Raw genomic sequence first — 20,821 nt, forward strand, 5'->3', positions numbered from 1 at the left:
AAATCAGTGGCCAATAACTGGGATGAAAATCGGATGGTAACGGATACCGCTATATACGAATACATCGCCTCGGGCCTTGTTTATCGAGCAAACCTTTCGAAGTTAATTAAAACGAAAGCCAGCCAGCAGTTTCAATTACTCAAACATCTCCTCGTGGCCCTTAACTTTTTTACGAGCGGTTGTAAAAATATTATTGATAAATCTTTATCTCACTGGCGGAGTAAAAAGCGAAATTCATTTTATAGCTTATTAATATTTTCCCCAACAAAGCGGAGGAAGAGAAGCTGCAACTGCAAATAAATTGGATTCCAGTTGCTACCTCGAAACTTTCCACCTTTTCCTTTGACCTGTGGGAAAAAAGAGTGTGGCAAGAGAATCGCATTAGAAATCAATTCATTTCACTTCTATTGTGCAATTTCCGATACGTCTTAGGAGTCTGGGTAAAAATAGCCGGTAAATAGACGACAAATTGAGGTTGTAAATCTCCTCTGATGGAGCATTTGTGACAAATCAATTTGGCAGAGGATTGGTCAAGGCGAAGTTGGCTGGAATTAATCTGGTTTACGGGTAGATATAGATTGGCTTGGGTGGTTTAATTTAAAAATGTCTGGTTGGTAATTTTTCTCGGTTCCTCCATTAGCTGCCTGCAAAACCTCAAAATATTTTTAAGGCATTTTCACTTCCTGTTCCCGTTTCTTTTGGGGCCACCACCTCACACCCGCACAACAATGTTGCATAATATCCAGCGTTTAGTGTGAAATTCTCCCACTGCCACTTCCCATTTTCCTCGTTGTGGCACTTCTTTTGAAATTGCGCACATAAACTAATTCCGCATGCATGAAATGACTTTCATAGAAAAATGGCGAAATTGCAGTGTGTGTGCGCAGTGGCCTAGCCCAGAATATCCTGGCCTGCCATGTCTACTCTTAATGCACTGCGAAAAATAACTAAGTGATCTTTTAAAAATAACTGATCATTTAGTTAATTTAATATATAAAATATATATCTATTGATTTTTATATCGAATTTCTATTGTTAAGCCTTCTTATCTCAAAATAAGAAACTTTATAAAAAATTCCAAATAAATAGCCATAGCATTTCTATTAAATATATCCACAAAATTCTTAACCATTTTTTACTGCTCTTCACTTAGCCTACTCTTAGTCCAATCGTATACTGATTTTCTCTCAGTGCCCCTGTCCAGAGTTGCCACCAAACCGCAGGACGACGCGTCGACATCCGTTAGGGTTAAGTTGCAAGTGCAGCTTGTGCAGCTTTTACCGCTTTTGCCGCCCCGCTAATTGTGTCACAATGATGAGCATAATTTCCAGCACGCTTTTTGCCAGGACATAAAAGCACAAAGGCAAAGGCAGGAAATTAAGCATACGCCATGTGTGCCATGCCGCTAATTTTCCGTTAGTAATTTCATTTCATGCCAACACTGCCGACGCCACTCAACCCTTTTAGAAGAAAACCACTCGCTTTTAATTACCATCAACGTCAGTTTTGCATGCCATTTTTGGTGCCTTCAGATTTTTCCAAGCGTTTTTCTTTCCCTAGCCAATTTAAATGTCTGCGTAGGAGAAAGGGTTGCCTTTTCTCAGACAAATATGCTGTCATATGTTTTCCATCTACAACTCCCCCCAAAGAACTCATGACATGATGAATGATGAGCCGCCAATTGTTTTTTGTTTTTGTTTGCGAATTACAAACAAATGTCTAAGAGTGAAGGAAGAATAAGTTGAAGCCTTCTCCCAGGGAAACAAAAGTAAACATTTTGACATGACAGGCGGCAATATCAAGCGATATTAGGGATGGTTGCGTGATTTGATTTTGAAGAATATCTTATACATATTTAAAAAAATAGTTCAGGTCTGACATGGAACATTTCTAGTTACCTTGTGTTTTAACACATCTGTCTTCAAAAATAAAATAAAGTAGGAATATATCAAAGAGATATTTTGATTTCTTGGAATAAATAAAAAGTCCAACCAGCCACCATCTTACATTCTCTATAACCGCTTAGCGATTTCCACTTTCTTTGTTTATGATTCTCATTCATTCCCAGCAAGGAAAACGGAGTAAAGTAATTTGTATGTAATTTGTTAAGTAATACACACACTTTTGTGTGTGTTTGCCTGGCTGTCTCGCCAGGATGTGGCATGTGGAAAAGTGCGGAGAAGAGGAAAAGTTCGAACGAGGAAGGATTTGTTCGCCTTAATTACAAAACATCAAAGTGGTCGATGTCTGCTGCTGAAGTCTTGAGCCTTTTCTGAGGGATTTACCCATTGATGTGGCAATCTCTCTGTCCCAAACATTGGTTTCAAGTGTTGAATCTGGCACATTTCCGAACATGAACACTCCCGCACTAATAGAGTTACTAAATGTGGGAGTGAGTAATTAATTCAAGCATCGCAAAAAATAAAGGACTCCAGTGTCAGCAATTAATAATTTGCCACGTTTTGAAAATTGTTTGTACGTGTTCGTTGGCCATTCTTGGTTTTTCCTTTCTTCAGCTTAATTGGAAAACGCTTTTGCACCCAAAATCGATTGTTTTTCGATAGGGTTTGAGTAATTAAACACACCAGCGGGTGACAACCCGAGTTTGGAAAGCCTTAAACAACCAGATATAAAATATCCTTTGCTAATCCAAACGCACAAATCAATTTGCTGATGCTTCACCATTTTTCTGCACTTTTCTTTAGCAATAAATAAGAGTGTAATTGGAAGTGATGAACGCCAGGGACAGGAGCTTAAATCCCAGACACGCGCTCACGCCCAAAAAAACTAGAACAAGTCCCAGAAGAAAAACCGAAATCTCTAATCAAATGTCAATTCCTTATTCAATAAAAATCGAAAACACACGAGCAAAGTTTCCCACAGAGCGAAGAGTGCGAAAAGAGGAATAAATACGTATTAAGAGTGTTGTACACAGAGAAAAATAATTATATAAAAATAAATAATACATACATAATATAAAAAACAATTGAAAAAGTATACATTTAATTCATATATATAAATAAATTATATTATTCAACAATATATATTTCAAGCTATTTAAGCTGCCTAAATAAACAATTTATTTTCTTTGTTAGTTGTTACTATTTTTTCCACTGCATTTACCAGGAATAGAGTTAATCTTTGAACGACTTTTATGTGCTCCTTCGCTTACTTTCCTTGTTTTGTTGGCTTTTATTGTCCTCTTTTCCTGACCATGTCCAATGCGCTTGTGTATAAGCCATTAAATGTGCTTTCCTTTCGCTGGCTTGGCTTTTCCTGTTTTGGCCAATTATTACGCGCGATTTATGCTTTTATTTGTCAACAAAGTTCAGAGGGCGAAAAACCCTCGTAAACATCGTAACCCAACACACACTTAATTGATTGTAAATCATAAAATCTGAACCATATTTTGATAAACTCCGGGACCAAGTGGATATTTCTTGGGTAAAGCAGAGCTTAACTGGACCAGGCCATAAATTTATTTAAATGCACTTTTAACCGCTTTTTGCCCTCGTACTTTAACGCTTGTTTACTTAGTTACATAGTTCCGAACACTTTTTGCTGCTTGCTTGAATGAAACCAAATTTTAATTTAATATTTTCCCCCTTTCTTTCTATTTTGTTTATTTTTAGCACAAGAGTCTGCGAAAAATGATAATAACAAACCACAAGGTAAAACGCTTTTTATTATTATTCCCCCTTAAATCTGTTACTTTGAATATACTCTTATTTGCGCACAGCATGTCTTGACTATTTTAAACCCGTTTTACTCTTCGCACCGGAAATATCCCAGACTTTTAATAGTTTTCTTCGGACAGCAATTTAAATTGCCATATTTTATGCGCCAAAGCTTTCAGAATGTCATTAAAATAGATGTCAAGCAGTCGGCTTGTTGTGCTCGCAGGATCCGTGTCCTTTTGTCAATAAACGGAAGGTTGGGGAAAGGACGAATGCAGGCGACAGCCAAAAGTAATGACAAAACGCAGCGGGCCACCATTGTCATATTGAGACATTTGCACAAGCCCATTGGCTTAGCGAAGGATTCAGGGATCCGAGGATTCAAGGATGCAGTCCGGGTCCCAAAAAAGGATGTCATCTCGCCGTAATTGAATTCTGGCCGACTATAAATCTTGCATACTAAACAAGGGGGTGGCCATTAAAATATGACATTTCCGAAGGACTAAGAGGATATTTCGGTAGCAGGAGCGTTTGGAAAACTGTTAAGCATTTTATTGACAACATTGGGGATTATTTCATTAGGCTTCTCTTGAGCTCAATTTAGGATTTGCAAATTTAATAGTTTAAAATGGAAAATAATGATTTATAAGGGCAATATTTTAAATCCTAAAAATCTTAATTAATGCAACAAAAAGATAAAGATTATATATTGGTTACAGTATGACATTGAAATTGTTCAAAATAATGAGGAATAATTTGGGTTTTAAAAGAATCAAAGTTAATAGATATGTCTTAACAATTTGGGATTAAATTGTTGAGCTTTAAACATTGAAGGTATTTAATTTAAAACCTTGGCAGAGTTTAATTGAGTACCAATTCAATTTCACTTTAACCAGGCTTTTCTAAAACAAATTGCAAAAACAATTTCGCCTATTTCCCCAAGCATAGCTTCCAAAAAAAATTCTCAGAAATATTAAAAGAGTTCAGCTTTCGAGTTCAGCTACAATTTAATTTCACTTTGCCTTTAATCAGGCATTTCAAACTGAGTTTATGATTGGGGCTTCGGAAATGGAAAGCAAACATTTGAGGATGCAACATTGCATATCCCATCACCCCAGAAAACTCCACAAAACTCCCCCAATTCGAGTCGATTTTTGTCTCTACGCCGCTTTTCGGTCTTCGTTGTCTGTATTGTAATTGAATTCTACAACAACACAATAAATTTAAGGCACTAAACGGAAAAGGCAACGGCAACAGGGGGTTAAAGGGGGTCCAAAGCGATGCCAAAACGGGCAGACAGTCGACAGGAGGGGGTTAAATGGGATGAGATCGGTGCTGGACTGCAGTAAAAAGAGAAAATTTAATTTCTTGCTTGAATAATAAATCACAAACATAAACAGCGAATGTGGGTGGGCCAAAAAAGGAAGGCTGAAGATGTCGCCAGATAAAGCCCCATGGATACATCCCCTTTTTGGGGGAAAAATATGCGGAGAAACAATTTGTGACTCCTTTATTTTTGGGCAATTTGAAATTCGTTGTCGATGGCCAACCAGAGTTGCCATCGCTCATGTCAAAATGTCATTTCCTGGCCCAGGCAACCCTGTAAATTTGGGAAAGCTAAAACAAAAAAAAGAAAATGGGGAACGGAAGTGGGCGAAAAGCGAAGCGGAAGTGTCGAGTTTCGAGTGTCGCTTTATTAAATTTTTACGCAAATGCTCGACACGCGCATATGAATAACAATATATATGTACAGTCACACATGCATAAAAAAAAAAGAATAATACTTGAAGGGACAGGGAAAACCCTCCCCATCCCCCATCCCCCTTCCTTATGCAAATGAAAAGTAAAAACTTTATGTGGGCGTGGCTGTTGGCTGACCCACTCAGCATTATGCAACACGCCGCTGTGATTTCGCTCTTTTTTATGACATTTATGCAGCCTCCAGACATTTCCCGGGAGACATAAATATTGTTGCAAAGCCAAAAACAAATAGTAAACAGAAATTACAATAATATGCAATAATGCAAAAGGACAACAGCGCATGGGGCCGCAGACTGAGAGCACACACACACTGAACAAATAAGGGACACTCGAAACATTTTTATGACTTCATTTTGGGCAGAAGTTAGGGAGTTTAGCATTTAGAATTTTATTAACTAAATTAGTTGGTCTTATTATTTAGATAAGGCATTTGGAAAACATAGAAAGGGTACGAAGTTTTTAAATTAGGGAACTATATAGAAAAGGGATTTAAAAACATAGAGATGTACAGAGTTAAATAAAATAGTTAGATTTATTACATACAAAAAAGGATTTAAAAAGCATAGAGAGGTGAAAAGTTAATAATTGTTAATCTTGTAAATTACAAAATTGTATGACATCCCTTTAATTCTACCAGAATAATAAGATTACATATGAATGCTGACAACAATAATATATAGAACGTAGAAGTGAATCTGATGTTGCTTAGGTTAATATTTAGTGGGGATTTAAAAAGAAATTTTTATTAAATTCAAATAAATCCGATTATGTTTAAGTGTACCGAAAAGTGGGAATGGGGAACGCACTCCAATCCCCCGGCACACTCACTTTGTATTTGTCCCATGTGTGCGTGGCTTTAAGTCAGCGGGAGGACGTGACATCCTTGCATAGCATTTGCATAACTATATCAACAAGAGACCCTGGTCGAAGGACGAGTTGGGAGGGGGAGGCGGGGGCAGGAATACCAGACATCAGCGACAGCCTCCGTGGACATCCCCAATCCCCCGACCCCCGGAAAATCCCCGTGCTATTTTTATCTTTTTTTTGCAAGTGCTTCTCTTGATGCGCTTGCATAATTTTCATTGTTTTCATTTTACAAGCGAATTTCCCTCAACTTATCTTCTTTCATTTTAGTTCTCCGTTTTTTTTTTTTGGCGACAGCTTCCTGTACTGATTTCTGTTTGCATTTCAAGATTTCGCGTCACAGATTTTTCACATTTATATACTTTTTTATTTTTGGCGGAGAGATGTGTGTAAGGGAAATGCAATAAAACTTTATACGAAGGCGTTGAAGGAGGAAGCATAATATAGGGGAAGGGCAGCCAGCTGGGGCGATAAAAAGAGTTGAGTGGGGAGAATGGAATACTAAATAACTTTATGGGGTGTGGCGAAAGGTAACTAAGGGAGCCGCAGGTAGATAAAACCAAAGTGGGTCAGCCACCGATAAGGGAAACCAAATGAGTTTCTCACAAAAACCTTAAAACTTTGTAGGGAAATATGTAAAACATAATTTGCTACATTTATTTTGATGTTACGAGAAAGAAAAGAAAGTATTCTTATATGTATTCTTCAGCATTTTATAATTAAAATATTAATTTGTGGTCCCTAAAGAGATTTCTTTTACGTCCTTTAAGTTTCTATGAAAAATGAAGAAAATACTCATAGTTCATATAACCCAAAAGCGATGCCAAAAAATGTCGCACACCATAATAAAACCTTTAAAACACTTAAGCTCGTTTTCTGCCCTAATTCGCTTTTACATCCCAATCGATATCCATAATGGAAATAATAATAATCGTTTTGATGACCCGAAAATATCCATGCCAAAAATGGCAACTTTCGCATTGCCACTCTCGTATCCAATTATCGTTGCCAAAAAGCTATATTTGCTGGCTGACATTTGCTGGCTGCTCTTGGCACTCGCACACATCGGCAATTCAATTTAAGGACTTGCTGAGAAAGGGAACGGATATCCTGCCCTTTCCCCTTTGAGTTCGCTCTCATTTTCCAATTTAACAGGCACTTTTCCAATGCTCAGTCAATTTTGCAAATCAAATGCTTGCCATCGTTTGTTGTTCTTCCTTCGCTGATTTGCCAGGACAAAAAAGGAGACGACGCCAAATACCATTCCAGTCGAGCGACTAGACTTGCTAGGATGAAAATAAGGCGGACTAAAAAGGAGAACATTTTGAAATATATATTCCGTTTTATTGAAGTTTTTCTTTTATTTGGCTCATTTATGGCGCATATTGCGAATTTAATCGCTGTCAGCATACAGAGGATACGGAGCTAAGGATGTGTATCCTTCTATGAGGCACTGAAAACAAAATGTAGTCGTTCATAAATAAGCTAGAATTTTAGGCATTTGAATCATAGTGGCTTATAACAAGTTTTTTGAGGAACTCTTAATAGTGCTCCCCAAAATATTAAATAAATAATATTAGTGAAATAAATTATAAAAATATTGTGAAAAACCCCAAAACTTCAACAGTACTTATTAATATAATAATTTCTAATATATAATTTCTATCAAAAAGAAATTTGTCTTAGCTGTGTTTTAGAAAATCATTTTTCTTTTCAGTTTTTCCTCCGCCTGGAAAATCCATCCCACCCCACTCCATTGCTCTCTGTGGGCCGCTCAAAGTTTTCTTTTCTACAATCAGCTGCTGTTGAATTTTTAATTTTTATGTTAGTAATTTTTCAAACATTCTGCAGGAATAAGGAAACTCTTGCCGGAAGAGAACATCTTGCGAGCAAATATTAAATTTTTTATGGTTCGGCGGGAGGCGCGGTAAAGGCGGCAAAAGAAATAAGTGAAAAAGTAAAGCCGAATGGGAAACATGTTGCGAATTCACAAGTGGAAAATATCTTAAGATATTCGGCATTATTTTATTTTAGTGTTATTGTTAGTGTTATGTGTGTCTCTGGGTCTGAGTTTCGAGCAAGTTTAAATCTTTAAGAGCAATCTCTTTAAGCAAAGCAATTTACAGCGCCGCTGCAACTTTGTTATATAAATATTTCAAGCGAAAGCAGATGCTGCTGCACCTGGGTTGGAAAATCTCCCTTTTTCCGCACTTTTCCAACGCCCCACCCCCAGAAAAGTCAGTCACGGTTACGCTGCGAACTGCAACTGGGGAAAAGCAAACATAATTTAAAATGTAATTAGTGCTCAAATAGAAAACCAAACAAACAGTGAGCGCAGATGGGCGGGCGTGAACTCAGGGGTGAACCCGAAACCCCGGAGCTCCCGCAAAGTCAATGAATGAAGAAATATCATCAGCGGGTTACTAGGTGACCCAGTCCCAGAATTCGCACCTGGACAGGCAGCACACCTGTGCCACGCAAAACTTTGTCCTAGACCAACTTTCGCCAGCTCCTGCGGTTGCTTTTGAAACATTTCATTATAGCGAACTGTGGGGTAAACATGGCACATTTTTTACTGCCCGATTTTCGCATTTCAAGGTTGGCCAAACTCGATTTATTTCGACCAAAGATCCCGCGATCTCTCATCCTTCGTTATATTTAATATTGATGACGTGCATAATGAGTTGGCTGCCGGAATTCGTTCCTTTTTCGTTGCTGCACCTTTTGTGCTCATTACGGAAATGAGAAATGCGGAGTCCATCCAGCAATTATTTTCTTACGCTGACAAAAATTCTTTGAAAGGGAATACAAAATTTCAGAAATAAATCTTTATAACAGATTTGGTTCTTGCCATCGCCAAAAAGAAAGGTTAAAAATATAATGAGCCTTAATGCTGCACTTCAAGATGGCCAGCTTCTTAGGTAAAGTTTTGTAAAGGTGATTTTAGACAGTCTTTTTCACCGAGTGTACATTAATAGTCCTTTGAGCTGGCCGCTCTGCCATCCACTTCCGACTCACTTGTAGGTCCTTGTCGGGGCCACTAATTTGGTTTTTAAGTGGGTCTGCTGCTGCTACGGCGACTGCTCATTAAGCGGCTCTTCCTTTGCATTCTGGCCTTTACTTCGGTCTTTACCTGCTTCACTTTGTTTTGGCCTGTTACTCAAGCATTCCGTTTCCGTCTTGTTTTTATTCCCACTATTTACAGACTGGCGCAGCACGGACAGCACCGACCATCATGATCGCGTCCAGAGACAGCTTTCCGTGTCCTCCGACAGCAAATTGTTGGACGAGGACATCCGCGAGGAGATGAAGTACCACTCGCACGTGGTCATGCGTCCCAAGAAGCCGCCCAGACCAAAATCCGAGGTCTTTCTGAACAAGCAGGAAACGCATCCGCGACGCAAACGGTTCAGTGCATTTGGTGTGAGTATTAAAGAAACTTTATTTCTGAATGTTTACCTCTAGTTTTAATGAAATCCTCATGAATCTACTAGTTTTTATACGTCCAACCAGTCAATTGTACTTAACAAGCAAGGATGTAAGGACTTTAGTGTGTAAACTACCCCAATTTTAATGATTATCATTTTTATATAGCATACGTATGTGGGCATTGAGTTTTCGCCTTGGCTGTCCATATAATTCGCAACTGGTTCTGGCTGCGCTTGCATGGAGTAGCTCAGGCGGAATCTGTTTTGGTATTGAAAATTTTTATTCTCTTTGAAATTTGTCTTGGTGGGACCCTTTGTCTAGGCATTGAGAGTTCCCGATTATAAATAAATTGAACTTCAGTTAAAGTATGTAGATTATAGGAAAATCAAAATTATAAAGAATGAAATATTAATTTTGTATTTTGATACAAAACTTAAAGTTACTTTTACTATAAACAAAACGAGGATTCATTCTTTTAAGTAAATCAGCAACCATTGCACTTGAAAAGATTGATTTATTTTCAGGATTTTTTAAACGCGTTTAAATACAAAAAATGTAAATTAAAGTTACTTTAAATGTACAATTTCACATTTTTTATTCCACACATTTTTATGTGTCGCCACCAGCAAAATCTTTGGCAATCGAATGAACTACTCAGGTTTTTAAAATATTTTAAAGCCTACTTGTAGGCACTGAAAAATATTATAAATAATGAAACTTCAATTAATTAATAAAAGACTTCTTTTTATTAAGCCATATACCAACCAAAATATGTCAATTTCAATTTTAATGAATTAAAACAATAGAAAATGTAATATGTTTACTTTGTGGGTTGAACTCGCATTAAGTAATTAATTAAAACAAACATATATTTCCCTGTATGCCTACCGAAAAACATCGTATGCTTTAGCCTAATTGAAAAACAAACTGGAAACAAACATGTGGGTTTCCGAAGTGGGTATTACATCATCAGCCAATGTAATGCGAAATGAACCGCACAGCCAACTAACTTTGCTTAATTAATTAACAAACATGATACAATTTTCACTCAACTCCATTTTTGTATTTTTTTCCCACAGGGCGACTCCCCGTTTGGAAAGCAGGACGCCTATGTGAAACTGGAACCGCTGGGCGAAGGGTCCTATGCGACGGTATACAAAGGATTTAGCAAGTGAGTACCACGCCCAGAAGAAAAACCGAGGGGTCCCCGAAATAGGTTGCCGTGTCAGTGGGTTAAATAAAAAATTATTGCCGGCATCACTCAGCTTGAATTTTGTGATGGACCCCCCGATCAAAATGGATTTCCCTTTTTTAAGCCGGCAAAAAATGTGTGTCGTCATTTTGCCTTGATTTATTCGCTAGTTTCCCTCGTGCATCAGTTTTCCCAGTTATTTTCGGAGCTCTCCTTTCTGGCATCTTCGTCCCAAAACCCGAATCCCTTTGTCCCCGTTGGCAGACTCATTACAGCCAGAGCCATGCAAATGTGGCTATCAATCACGGCCAAAAGGGCGGTCGGTTGGTTGGGGTCACCCAGCGGCTATGTGGGTCACCCGGCGGGAAAGCAAAGATTGCACTGGCAGCAGCAGGAGCTGCGGGAATGTCCTTTTTCCCGGCTCCTTTTATTCCTTTGTTCCCAATTGTTAGCTTGGCCTAACTCCGCAGTGAAATTATCTCAAGAAAGATTCAATAGGCTGGGGAAAACCTTAGAAAACTTGAAATTCAGATAGGAAAATATTTTACCAATTAAGAAACAACAATGAAAACATTTCCAAGAAATTAAATTCATAATGCAATCTTTACTTATAATTCTTATATTTGGAAAAACGAACACTTTCCACGCAGTTTAGCCCTTATAAAATATTTATAGTAATAAACTTCTTTTATTTATATAATCTTAAATTATTTTGGTGTAGTTTAGGTCATCATTTGAATCCCTTTTTGAACTTAAATTCCAGTTTTAAACTTACAAATTTTTTCCCCAGTGCTGGACACGCACTTTTCTGAAAACTTGCCCCACAATTGAGTTGACTTCCTTGCGTTTTCCGCAGCCTATTTTCCTTAACCCCACCCTTAAAAACATGGCATTACAAAATGCTGGCTCATTTGCGCCTCGTCTGGCACTGATTTCAGTTGTTTAAGGAGCTGGATTTTGGAGTTGGGGTTAGGGTTGTGGGGTCTTTCCTTCATAATTTGACAAATGGGTCTGGAAAATCGAGCAGAGAGGGAAGCAGCTTCGTCACCTTTTTGACAGGATTGCTGTCCTGCTTCTGCGATGATAGATGCCACCCAGTCCCCCTTTTTTTGCGCCTGTCACAGCCACTTGCCCCCTGGTTTTCCCACCCCATTTCCCATTTTCCACTTCCCATCGCTCTCACACACTTCATCTTCCTTCTCCCTTTTGTTTTTGATTTATTTGACAATCATTTGCTTTGGTGTTGGCTGGAACTTCGTCCCTTAACAATGGGCATTACGTGAAAAACGAACAAAGTTGTTTGACAGCCAGCCTCTTGCTCGAGTTTTTCCGCTTTTCCCCCCCCTAGCGTTCCCCTAAGTCTCCTAGTTTTCCCAGCTTTTCTCTTCTCATTTGCTATGCACGACGGCACTTACATGCGAAATGAGTTCCAATTAGCCTTTGTTTATACGAAATGCAATTAATTCGCTCTAATTTATCTGCCAAATGGAAATGTGACCCCTCAGTTTTGGCTTTCACTTTTCTTAGGCCTGGCTTTGTTTAGAGTCCTTTTCGCTGCGATCCTGCGACTCCTTGCGCTCTGTTTTTTTTTTGCTTTTTCAAATGGAAATTGGGTCACTTTCCTTCTCCAAGATTTATGCTTCCTCTCGGACTGTTTTTTTTCTTCTTCTGAATAAGTCCCCCAGCTCCGAGTCCTTCTCTGTTTGCCAATTGTAAAAGATTTCATGAATGATTTCACTTCTATTTGACTTTCGTTTTTCCTTGCCTTGTCCTGGTTGTCTTTGTATTTGCCACTGTACTTTTTTTCCGGAATTTTCCGTACTATTTCCTACCTATGCAAACACAGAAAAGGGCAAGAAATCAAGCCAAGAGTCCTTCGAGCAGAAAGTCAAGTTGCTGATTAGCATTTAGTAGGTCAGCTGTCACAGGAAAATTTTCGATTGCTAAAAGTTTTCCCAAACTTTGATGCCACACGCAATTTTCGCTTTATGCTTAACTAAATCGTATTATTTTAACATTAACAAGACAAAGTTTGGTCTCAGCCAGCAAATCCTCTTCACAATCTCCCACCATTCGACACTTGAAAAATTATCAAGAGATTTTAGAGCTTTTCTCGTGCACAGAAAAGAAAAATGTCTCTTGTAAAAGGCATTAAAATAATTTTTCTTTAAAAAATGTAAAATCTAAAATATATATTTCCCAAATTTATAGAATATACAATTCATTGTACTTTACAAATATTTTAAATGATTTTAATTTAACTTAATCTTCAGAGTTTTGTTGTTCAATTCCGCATATTTTCTGTGTACACTTTTCATGGGAAAATCGCTCTTTTCCTGGCAGCTGTTTTTCTTTTACATGGAAATGGCTGAGGATGCGGTAAGGACATAAGCTTTTTATAGCATTTTTCTCCGGCTCCTCCTAGATGGAAGGTTTATTAACCGAGTGTGTTTTAGAATACATTTTGATATCACATAAAAGGTTTAATTCACCGCTACTCGAAGATATTGTTCGGGAATAGGAAGAAGTCTGTGAATTTTTATGCCTGCGATAAAAAGTTTAGGGTATTTTGAGCATATTTACTTGCCAGCAAGAGTTTACGATGCTGCTCGACAAATTGAAGCGCTTGAGTTCCGTCATCAGGAGCCCTCATCATCGTCATTAACCCTCGCTTGCCCAATTAGCTGGTGGCGTGATAAATTCAAGCCCCTAAAAACTTGCACTTTGACACATTCGAGCGACATCTTCATGCTGGCATGCTCGAGCCATAAAGAAACTTTCGTGAATTCACTCTAGCTTCTGCCCTTAAAGTCAACTACTTTATGGCAAGATTTGCGTTCTGGTTTTTCTTTTTTTCGGGCTTTTTGCCCTGCCAATTAGAATGTTGCCTTGGCAATGCGAGAAAGCCGCATAAATTGCCAACGTCTGTGCGGCAGTGTCAAATAATTTAACCTAATTTGACACTTCAAATGTCCTCCGCTGTGTCCTTTTCTCTCTGCCTTCTATATATTTTTTCCAGAGATGTCGGTTTTTCCTACAAATAAAAAGATGTTTTAGCAAGACTAGATCAAACAGCTCTTTTATGATATTAAATTCAGTTCTTGTGATTAAAACGTGTTAATTTACATTTGAAATATAGGATTTTTCTTAGGTATTCAACCTTTAACTTTAACGTGATCTAAGTATAAAATGAATTTAAAATATTAAAATATATATTTTTCTAGTAGAACCCAAACTAAATTTCCATTGCTTTGTTGTTTTCCACGGGTTATTAGGTGTCTAGAGACATACTTCCTCTAAAATCTGATCTTTAGCGAACCATTAAAGACTAAAAAGGAGAAGCTAAGCTGCCAACACTGCCATCCAAGCTGTATCCTCTCTGCCCTTCCATGTCCTGTGGCCTGTGCCTTATCCTAATTTAAGTGTTTGCCGTACATTTCCCTGCGTGTTGGGTCGTTATGTCTGTTTAATATACAAAGGCTCCCTAGGTCCCACCCCACATGTCCTGACTTTCGGCGAGGACGACATTTTGGGCGGGTTCCTACCACAAATTGCGGGCCTAATTCTTTGTTGCCTCGCCGGCAGCTGTGCAATTGTTGTTCTTGTCGGACATTCCCGCTCGAGTATTTATTTTATTAATTCCCCGACTCCGTACCGTTTGCATTGCAGATTAACCTACCAGCGGGTGGCGCTAAAGGAGATTCGGCTGCAGGAGGAGGAGGGCGCCCCGTTCACCGCCATTCGCGAGGCCTCGCTGCTGAAAGAACTGAAACACAGCAACATCGTCACGCTGCACGACATCGTCCACACGCGCGAGACTCTGACCTTTGTCTTTGAATATGTGGTGAGTACCTGTAATATACCTCAATATATCGAAACAAAAAATACAAAAAATTGGTAAAACTATGGACTCTAGAAGTCCAATTTTGGGTCACCCTTTTACAAGTCATCGGAAACTTGAAAATAACTAACATGAAAATGGGTCAAAAATTTGATCAACGATAAATTGAAAATTTTGAATGCAGATTTTTAAAGAATCAAACCACAAGTCTTTAGAGGTATGCCACTTTGGAATCGGATAAAATTTGATAAAGTTATGGACTCTAGAAGTCCAATTTTGGGTCACTGTATTTCCAGACATCGGAAAATTGGAAATAACTAACATGAAAATGGGTCAAAAATTTGATCAACGATAAATTGAAAATTTTGAATGCAGATTTTTAAAGAATCAAATCACAAGTCTTTAGAGGTATGCCACTTTGGAATCGGATAAAATTTGATTAAGTTATGGACCCCCGAATACCAATTTTGAGTCACTGTATTTCAAGACATCGGAAAATTGGAAATAACTAACATGAAAATGGGTCAAAAATTTGATCAACGTTAAATTGAAAATTTTGAATGCAGATTTTTAGAGAATCAAATCACAAGTTTTTAGAGGTATGCCACTTTGGAATCGGATAAAATTTGATAAAGTTATGGACTCTAGAAGTCCAATTTTGGGTCACTGTATTTCCAGACATCGGAAAATTGGAAATAACTAACATGAAAATGGGTCAAAAATTTGATCAACGATAAATTGAAAATTTTGAATGCAGATTTTTAGAGAATCAAATCACAAGTCTTTAGAGGTATGCCACTTTGGAATCGGATAAAATTTGGTAAAGTTATGGACCCCCGAATACCAATTTTGAGTCACTGTATTTCAAGACATCGGAAAATTGGAAATAACTAACATGAAAATGGGTCAAAATTTTGATCAACGTTAAATTGAAAATTTTGAATGCAGATTTTTAGAGAATCAAATCACAAGTCTTTAGAGACATGCCACTTTGGAATCGGATAAAATTTGGTAATGTTATGGACTCCCGAAGACCAATTTTGGCTCACTGTATTTAAGACATCGAAAATTGGACAAATCGGAAAATTTGATCAACGATAACTTGAAAATTTTTGATTTGAAAAATAAGTTTTAGAGGTATGCCTTGGAATCTAAAATTTGATGATCAACGATAAATTGAAAATTTTGAAAATAAAAATGAAAATGGGTCAAAGATTTTTAAATTTTTTGATGTAGATTTTTATTAATCAAATCACAAGTCCTTAGAGGTATGCCACTTTGAAATCGGATAACATTTGAAAAGGATAAATATACTAGAAGACCAATTTTGTTTCCTTTTTAATGTTGTTACCCGTGCTAATATCGAATACTCTTTCCGATTACAGAATACGGATCTGTCGCAATACATGGAGAAGCACCCGGGCGGCCTGGACCATCGCAACGTGCGCCTGTTCCTCTTCCAGCTGCTCCGTGGACTCTCCTACTGCCACAAGCGGCGTGTCCTGCATCGGGATGTGAAGCCGCAGAACCTGCTCATCAGCGACTGCGGCGAACTCAAGCTGGCCGACTTCGGACTGGCCAGGGCCAAGAGCGTGCCCAGCCACACCTACTCCCACGAGGTGGTCACGTTATGGTACCGCCCTCCAGGTGAGTTTTCCAGATAGAATAATAAGTTAAGAGGGGAACTGGAGAAGGAGAGGTGTCAGAAAAGATGACTTGATGGGGGTCATTTCTAATTAAAATTTAAGACATATTCATTTATATATTTAAGTGAGTTTTTCAACAAAATAATTTCAAAATTCCCTTTTAAATGTCCCTTTATTAAGTGTTTTTTATAACAATATTTTATTTGTAAGAAATATGAATTTTATTTATTAAGTAGTTAACGCGACGCTTTTTCCCACACAAAAAATGCTTCAAATCCCAAGAATAGATAGTGCTTTAATATTTGTGTGAAATTTGTTTTCCCCTATCTTTTAATCCCTTCAAAGTGAAATACTTAAGAGCCTTTTCATGTTTGCTTTTCGCAGTCAGAAAAAAAGCTAGTAATCACTTTTCGGAAGCGCAAACAATTTGCAGTTTGAAGCTTATCCCAAGCCCCAAAGTCGAACCAATTTGAAAATCGCATTAAATTATTTCGTTTGTTTTGGGCACTCGAAGCCAGTTAATTGGCGTTCATACGGGCTGAAAATTGTTCGTTTAGCAGAGCGGCCTGAGTGGGATTAAATTAATGCTTCATGAAGATCCATCCCTCGACAATGGGTAAACAATTCATTTTGCATGGCAAAGATTTTTCCATCAATTTGCGGGCCAGCTAAATGAAAAACTAAAAGCGAAGGAGTCGGGATAGAGGAATAAAGTTAATTTTTTCTAATATGCAATTCCCTGGGCATAAACACTTTGTGTGGGAGGTCTACCTGAACTGCAGTCCTCACCCCGAACTACTGACCCCTGACCCCTAAACTCTGGACGCCATCAACGTCAGCTGGGGAATAGTTCGGAAGCATGTTAAACAAATTTAATCTGCACTTCTTGGCAGACAACGCCGGCAGGCAAAAAGCAGAAGCGTGCAAAAAACAAAGGGGAAAAAGAGGCGGATGAGGATGAGGATGCGGATGCGGATGTGGTTGCCATGGGCACCTGTCGCCACCTGCCCGGAAAATCGGTGTGGGTCGCAACCAGGAGCATAGGTGTGCTGGGTACAACAAAATAGGGTTATTACATATCTTTGTTGAATATTTATACGACTGTTTTTGGTACAACATTTACATTTTTTATATATTAGTTAAGGGACTTTTGTTAGTTTTTTTTAAGCTTTTGAATATTTCTGGATGTGTTAGGTTCCATTTTTTATTAACTCTTTAGTCATATAAATATTACTACAACATTTACATTTTTATATATTAGTTATGCGACTGTTTTTTGTGTTAAATGTATTTTAAATATTTTTAAACAGCCGATTTAGAATAATTCTGGTTGTGTTACGTACAACTTTTATTAACTCTTTAGTCATAATAATATTTACTAAAATGTCTGTGTTTATTATTAAGAATTTTTCATTTTGAACCAATCTTAAGAAACCCAAAAGCAAAAAAAATAAACAAAAGCATGTTCAGAAACGTTCATTAGTAGTGCTAATAATAAACAAAGTATGACAAAGGCCACAAAAAATAATAAAAGCCATTGTATGAATGTGTGTGAAGTGCGTGCTTGGCATTCCAAAAGCCTGAGATCAATTCAAGACCCAGTCTGCATGAATCGTAAGTTTTAAGAAACATTTTTGATCGACTTTGATTAGTACTTGTAATAATTTATAATTAAATAACACAGTTCTTATTTCAGATAATTGACAAACTAAGAATTAATTGTTCTTTAAGTAAAACCCAAACAAATTTTAAATGGTTAGACTTCAGAGTTTTTAAATTAAAATCATTGGTAATAAAATGCCTTATAAAGGTTCCTAAAATAAGGAAAAATAAAACTTAAACTTATTTGCTCAATTTTAAATTCTCTTTTTCTTGATGATATATATTTTTTTTAATCTTTTGAAGATCAAACTTTTTTAATCTTTAATTTTCTTTAACGTAATAATGTTTAATGTCTGTACAACTTCTGCTCCTTTTACGCTTTTTAATTTTGAAACCTTTTTGACTACCTTTGACTCCTTTTATTGAAACAAAAATAGTAACCTAACCAGAAAAGCGTATGTGCCCCTTGGGAGTGCTAAACTTTGTTAGTGGCTGCCCCAAAAAGCGGCAGCAAAGATAAACACAAAGGTGAACAGGAAGTGCAGAGCTAACTCTTCCGGTTCCTCCTCCTCCTCCTCCCTCTCCAACTCCCCTTCCTCTCTCCATCTCTCCCTCTTGTTTATTTAAAATGGCAATTTATTCTGCAACAAAGCAGAGGAGCAGAGAAGTGCATTTATTTAACCGAGAGCTCGTGACCATTTCAGATGTCCTGCTGGGCAGCACGGAGTACTCGACCTCGCTGGACATGTGGGGCGTGGGCTGCATCTTCGTGGAGATGGTGACCGGGATGCCGACGTTCCCGGGCATACGTGATACCTACGATCAGCTGGACAAGATATTCAAGTTGCTGGGCACGCCCACCGAGGACACGTGGGCGGGGGTCACCCACTTCCCCGGCTACAAGCCGCACAAGTTGGGTGAGTAATTCACTGGGTAAATCGGTATGAACCGGAGCTAATCTCGGGGTGCACCACCCAACTATTATTTTGGGGACAGGTTTCTATCGACCGCGGAAACTGGGTCACAACTTCCCACGGCTGTACGACATCATCGAGGGCGAGACGATAGCCAACGGCTTCCTGCAACTGAATCCGGAGCAGCGTTTGGGCGCCGATGATGCACTGCAGCATCCGTACTTTGCGCAGTTGCCAAAGAAACTCTACGAATTGCCAGACGGTGAGTCCTGCAGAATTGAATTAAACATTTACAGCCCAAAACTTTCGGCCATTGTCTGTGTGTGGCCGGAAAGAAAACCAATTAACAAAGGGGCAAAAAAGGCGAAAAAGGATGAAATGTTTGCTCAAAGTTGGCAGAAAGTCAGGGAAAAACCCCGTGAAGGTAGCCCATTCTTTTGTAAGGACATCTCATTTAAGTTTCGCGACAATTTGTTTGCCTTTCGAGCAGTTTTCTTCGACTGAGAAGGGGTCTGCTTAGCGAGTGTTTCCGAGGTATAGTTAACAGTAATTGCATTTGCCAGTTTTAATTTGTATTTCAAGTGGTGGCAAAAGTTTGCAACAAGTTGCGAAAAAATAAATACCGAATGCAAAGGACAAACTTGTTGGACAAATACAGGGCTACGACAGAAAATCAAGCTTGTCTACTAATTAGATTGCGATAAGTGAACATCCGAAAGTAAATAATGGTTTGTTTTAAAGTCCAAATCCAATCTGGTATACACCCAAAGAAATTATCATACTCAAGTGGGGTTTTACTTTGTATTGGGTAATTTCTTATACGAATATGGGGTAAAATCTTTTAAATTGTGGTATTAGTTGTAATTAATTGAATGTAATACCCAATAGATAAACATATAATTCATATTCTGCCGTGTATCTATAAGCAATTATCTTTGCCAATCCCATTTCGCATTCCCTGCATTTCCGAGTAAATAAAGTGCACACCAACTTCCGTTTTTCCTGAGGGCCTGCATTCATTAGCAGACCTCCTATCCTGGATACTGGTACCCACTGGTAAATGGAAACATTTCCGAAAAAAAAGAAAGTTTAAGGGTCAGCCCCAAAAACCAGCATCAAGTTGTGGACTATGCAATTTGGCAAATGCAATGCAGGGAGTTTTGGGGAGCAGAAAATCAACTGCAATAGCAAGGGCTTTAAAAAGTACATATATACAGGGGCACAAAAGCCACTCGAGAATGCAGTGGAAAAACCGAAAATAAATGAATGAAGTGCAAATTCCCCGAGCAGAACTTTGCATTTAATCGGGGGCAGCTTAAAGTGTGCTTAAAATGCGATTAACGCGTGATTTGTTTACACAAAACTGGTTATATTTTTTCCTACACACACAAATCCAGATAGGGTGCTATGCTAATTTCTGGCTAAATCACAGTCGCTGTTGGAAGAACTCTAAAGACCAGCTCATTACGAAAAAAAAGTGGGGACTTTTCCTGGTATTTGCCCATGCAGCATTGCGTATACGCAGCGTGGACAGATAGAATCAATTAAAACGCAACTAATGCGCTTCATTTATCATGGCCACGAAAAGGTCAACACACCCCGCGTGCGGTTTTTGCGGTTTAGGATGGCATGAACACTGTGTACTACAGTAGAGATTCGTTCTAGTGAACCAAATAAATATTTTAATGGAATTAAAATTAAATTTTTTTAATGGAATTAATAAATTCCATTTTTTAATGGAATTCTAAACTACTTTTAAAGGGGTATATGATATATATATTAGTGAATTGTTTCAAAACATATTCATAAACAAACTTAGTTTAAACAAATTTTAAAGGCGCATTATTTTTACTACAAAACTTCATTTTAAATCTAAAGTTTCAAAATTTAAAAGT

At 38.0% G+C, this 20,821-nt stretch overlaps 1 protein-coding gene and 1 non-coding gene across 9 annotated transcripts in view; both read left to right on the forward strand.

Annotated features, from left to right (window-relative positions):
- Nucleotides 1-20,821, forward strand: part of LOC108037909 (cyclin-dependent kinase 14) — a 107,253-nt gene that overhangs the window by 83,041 nt on the left and 3,391 nt on the right. For 6 of the 8 annotated variants that reach the window (XM_044457528.1, XM_044457529.1, XM_044457530.1 and 3 more), the window contains 7 exons: nucleotides 3,633-3,671; nucleotides 9,508-9,725; nucleotides 10,811-10,902; nucleotides 14,593-14,767; nucleotides 16,150-16,411; nucleotides 18,717-18,929; nucleotides 19,009-19,188. In XM_044457528.1, coding sequence (XP_044313463.1) covers nucleotides 3,633-3,671; nucleotides 9,508-9,725; nucleotides 10,811-10,902; nucleotides 14,593-14,767; nucleotides 16,150-16,411; nucleotides 18,717-18,929; nucleotides 19,009-19,188 — 1,179 coding nt within the window. The remainder of the gene's footprint in view (nucleotides 1-3,632; nucleotides 3,672-9,507; nucleotides 9,726-10,810; nucleotides 10,903-14,592; nucleotides 14,768-16,149; nucleotides 16,412-18,716; nucleotides 18,930-19,008; nucleotides 19,189-20,821) is intronic. The other 2 variants (XM_044457531.1, XM_044457534.1) reach the window with 1 other exon arrangement.
- Nucleotides 10,005-10,069, forward strand: LOC123037461. The gene has a single exon (XR_006417506.1). It is a non-coding gene; the product is annotated as a U7 small nuclear RNA (small nuclear RNA).

The sequence above is a fragment of the Drosophila rhopaloa genome, unplaced genomic scaffold, assembly GCF_018152115.1.
Source record: "Drosophila rhopaloa isolate 14029-0021.01 unplaced genomic scaffold, ASM1815211v1 contig_163, whole genome shotgun sequence".
Lineage (NCBI taxonomy): Eukaryota > Metazoa > Arthropoda > Insecta > Diptera > Drosophilidae > Drosophila > Drosophila rhopaloa.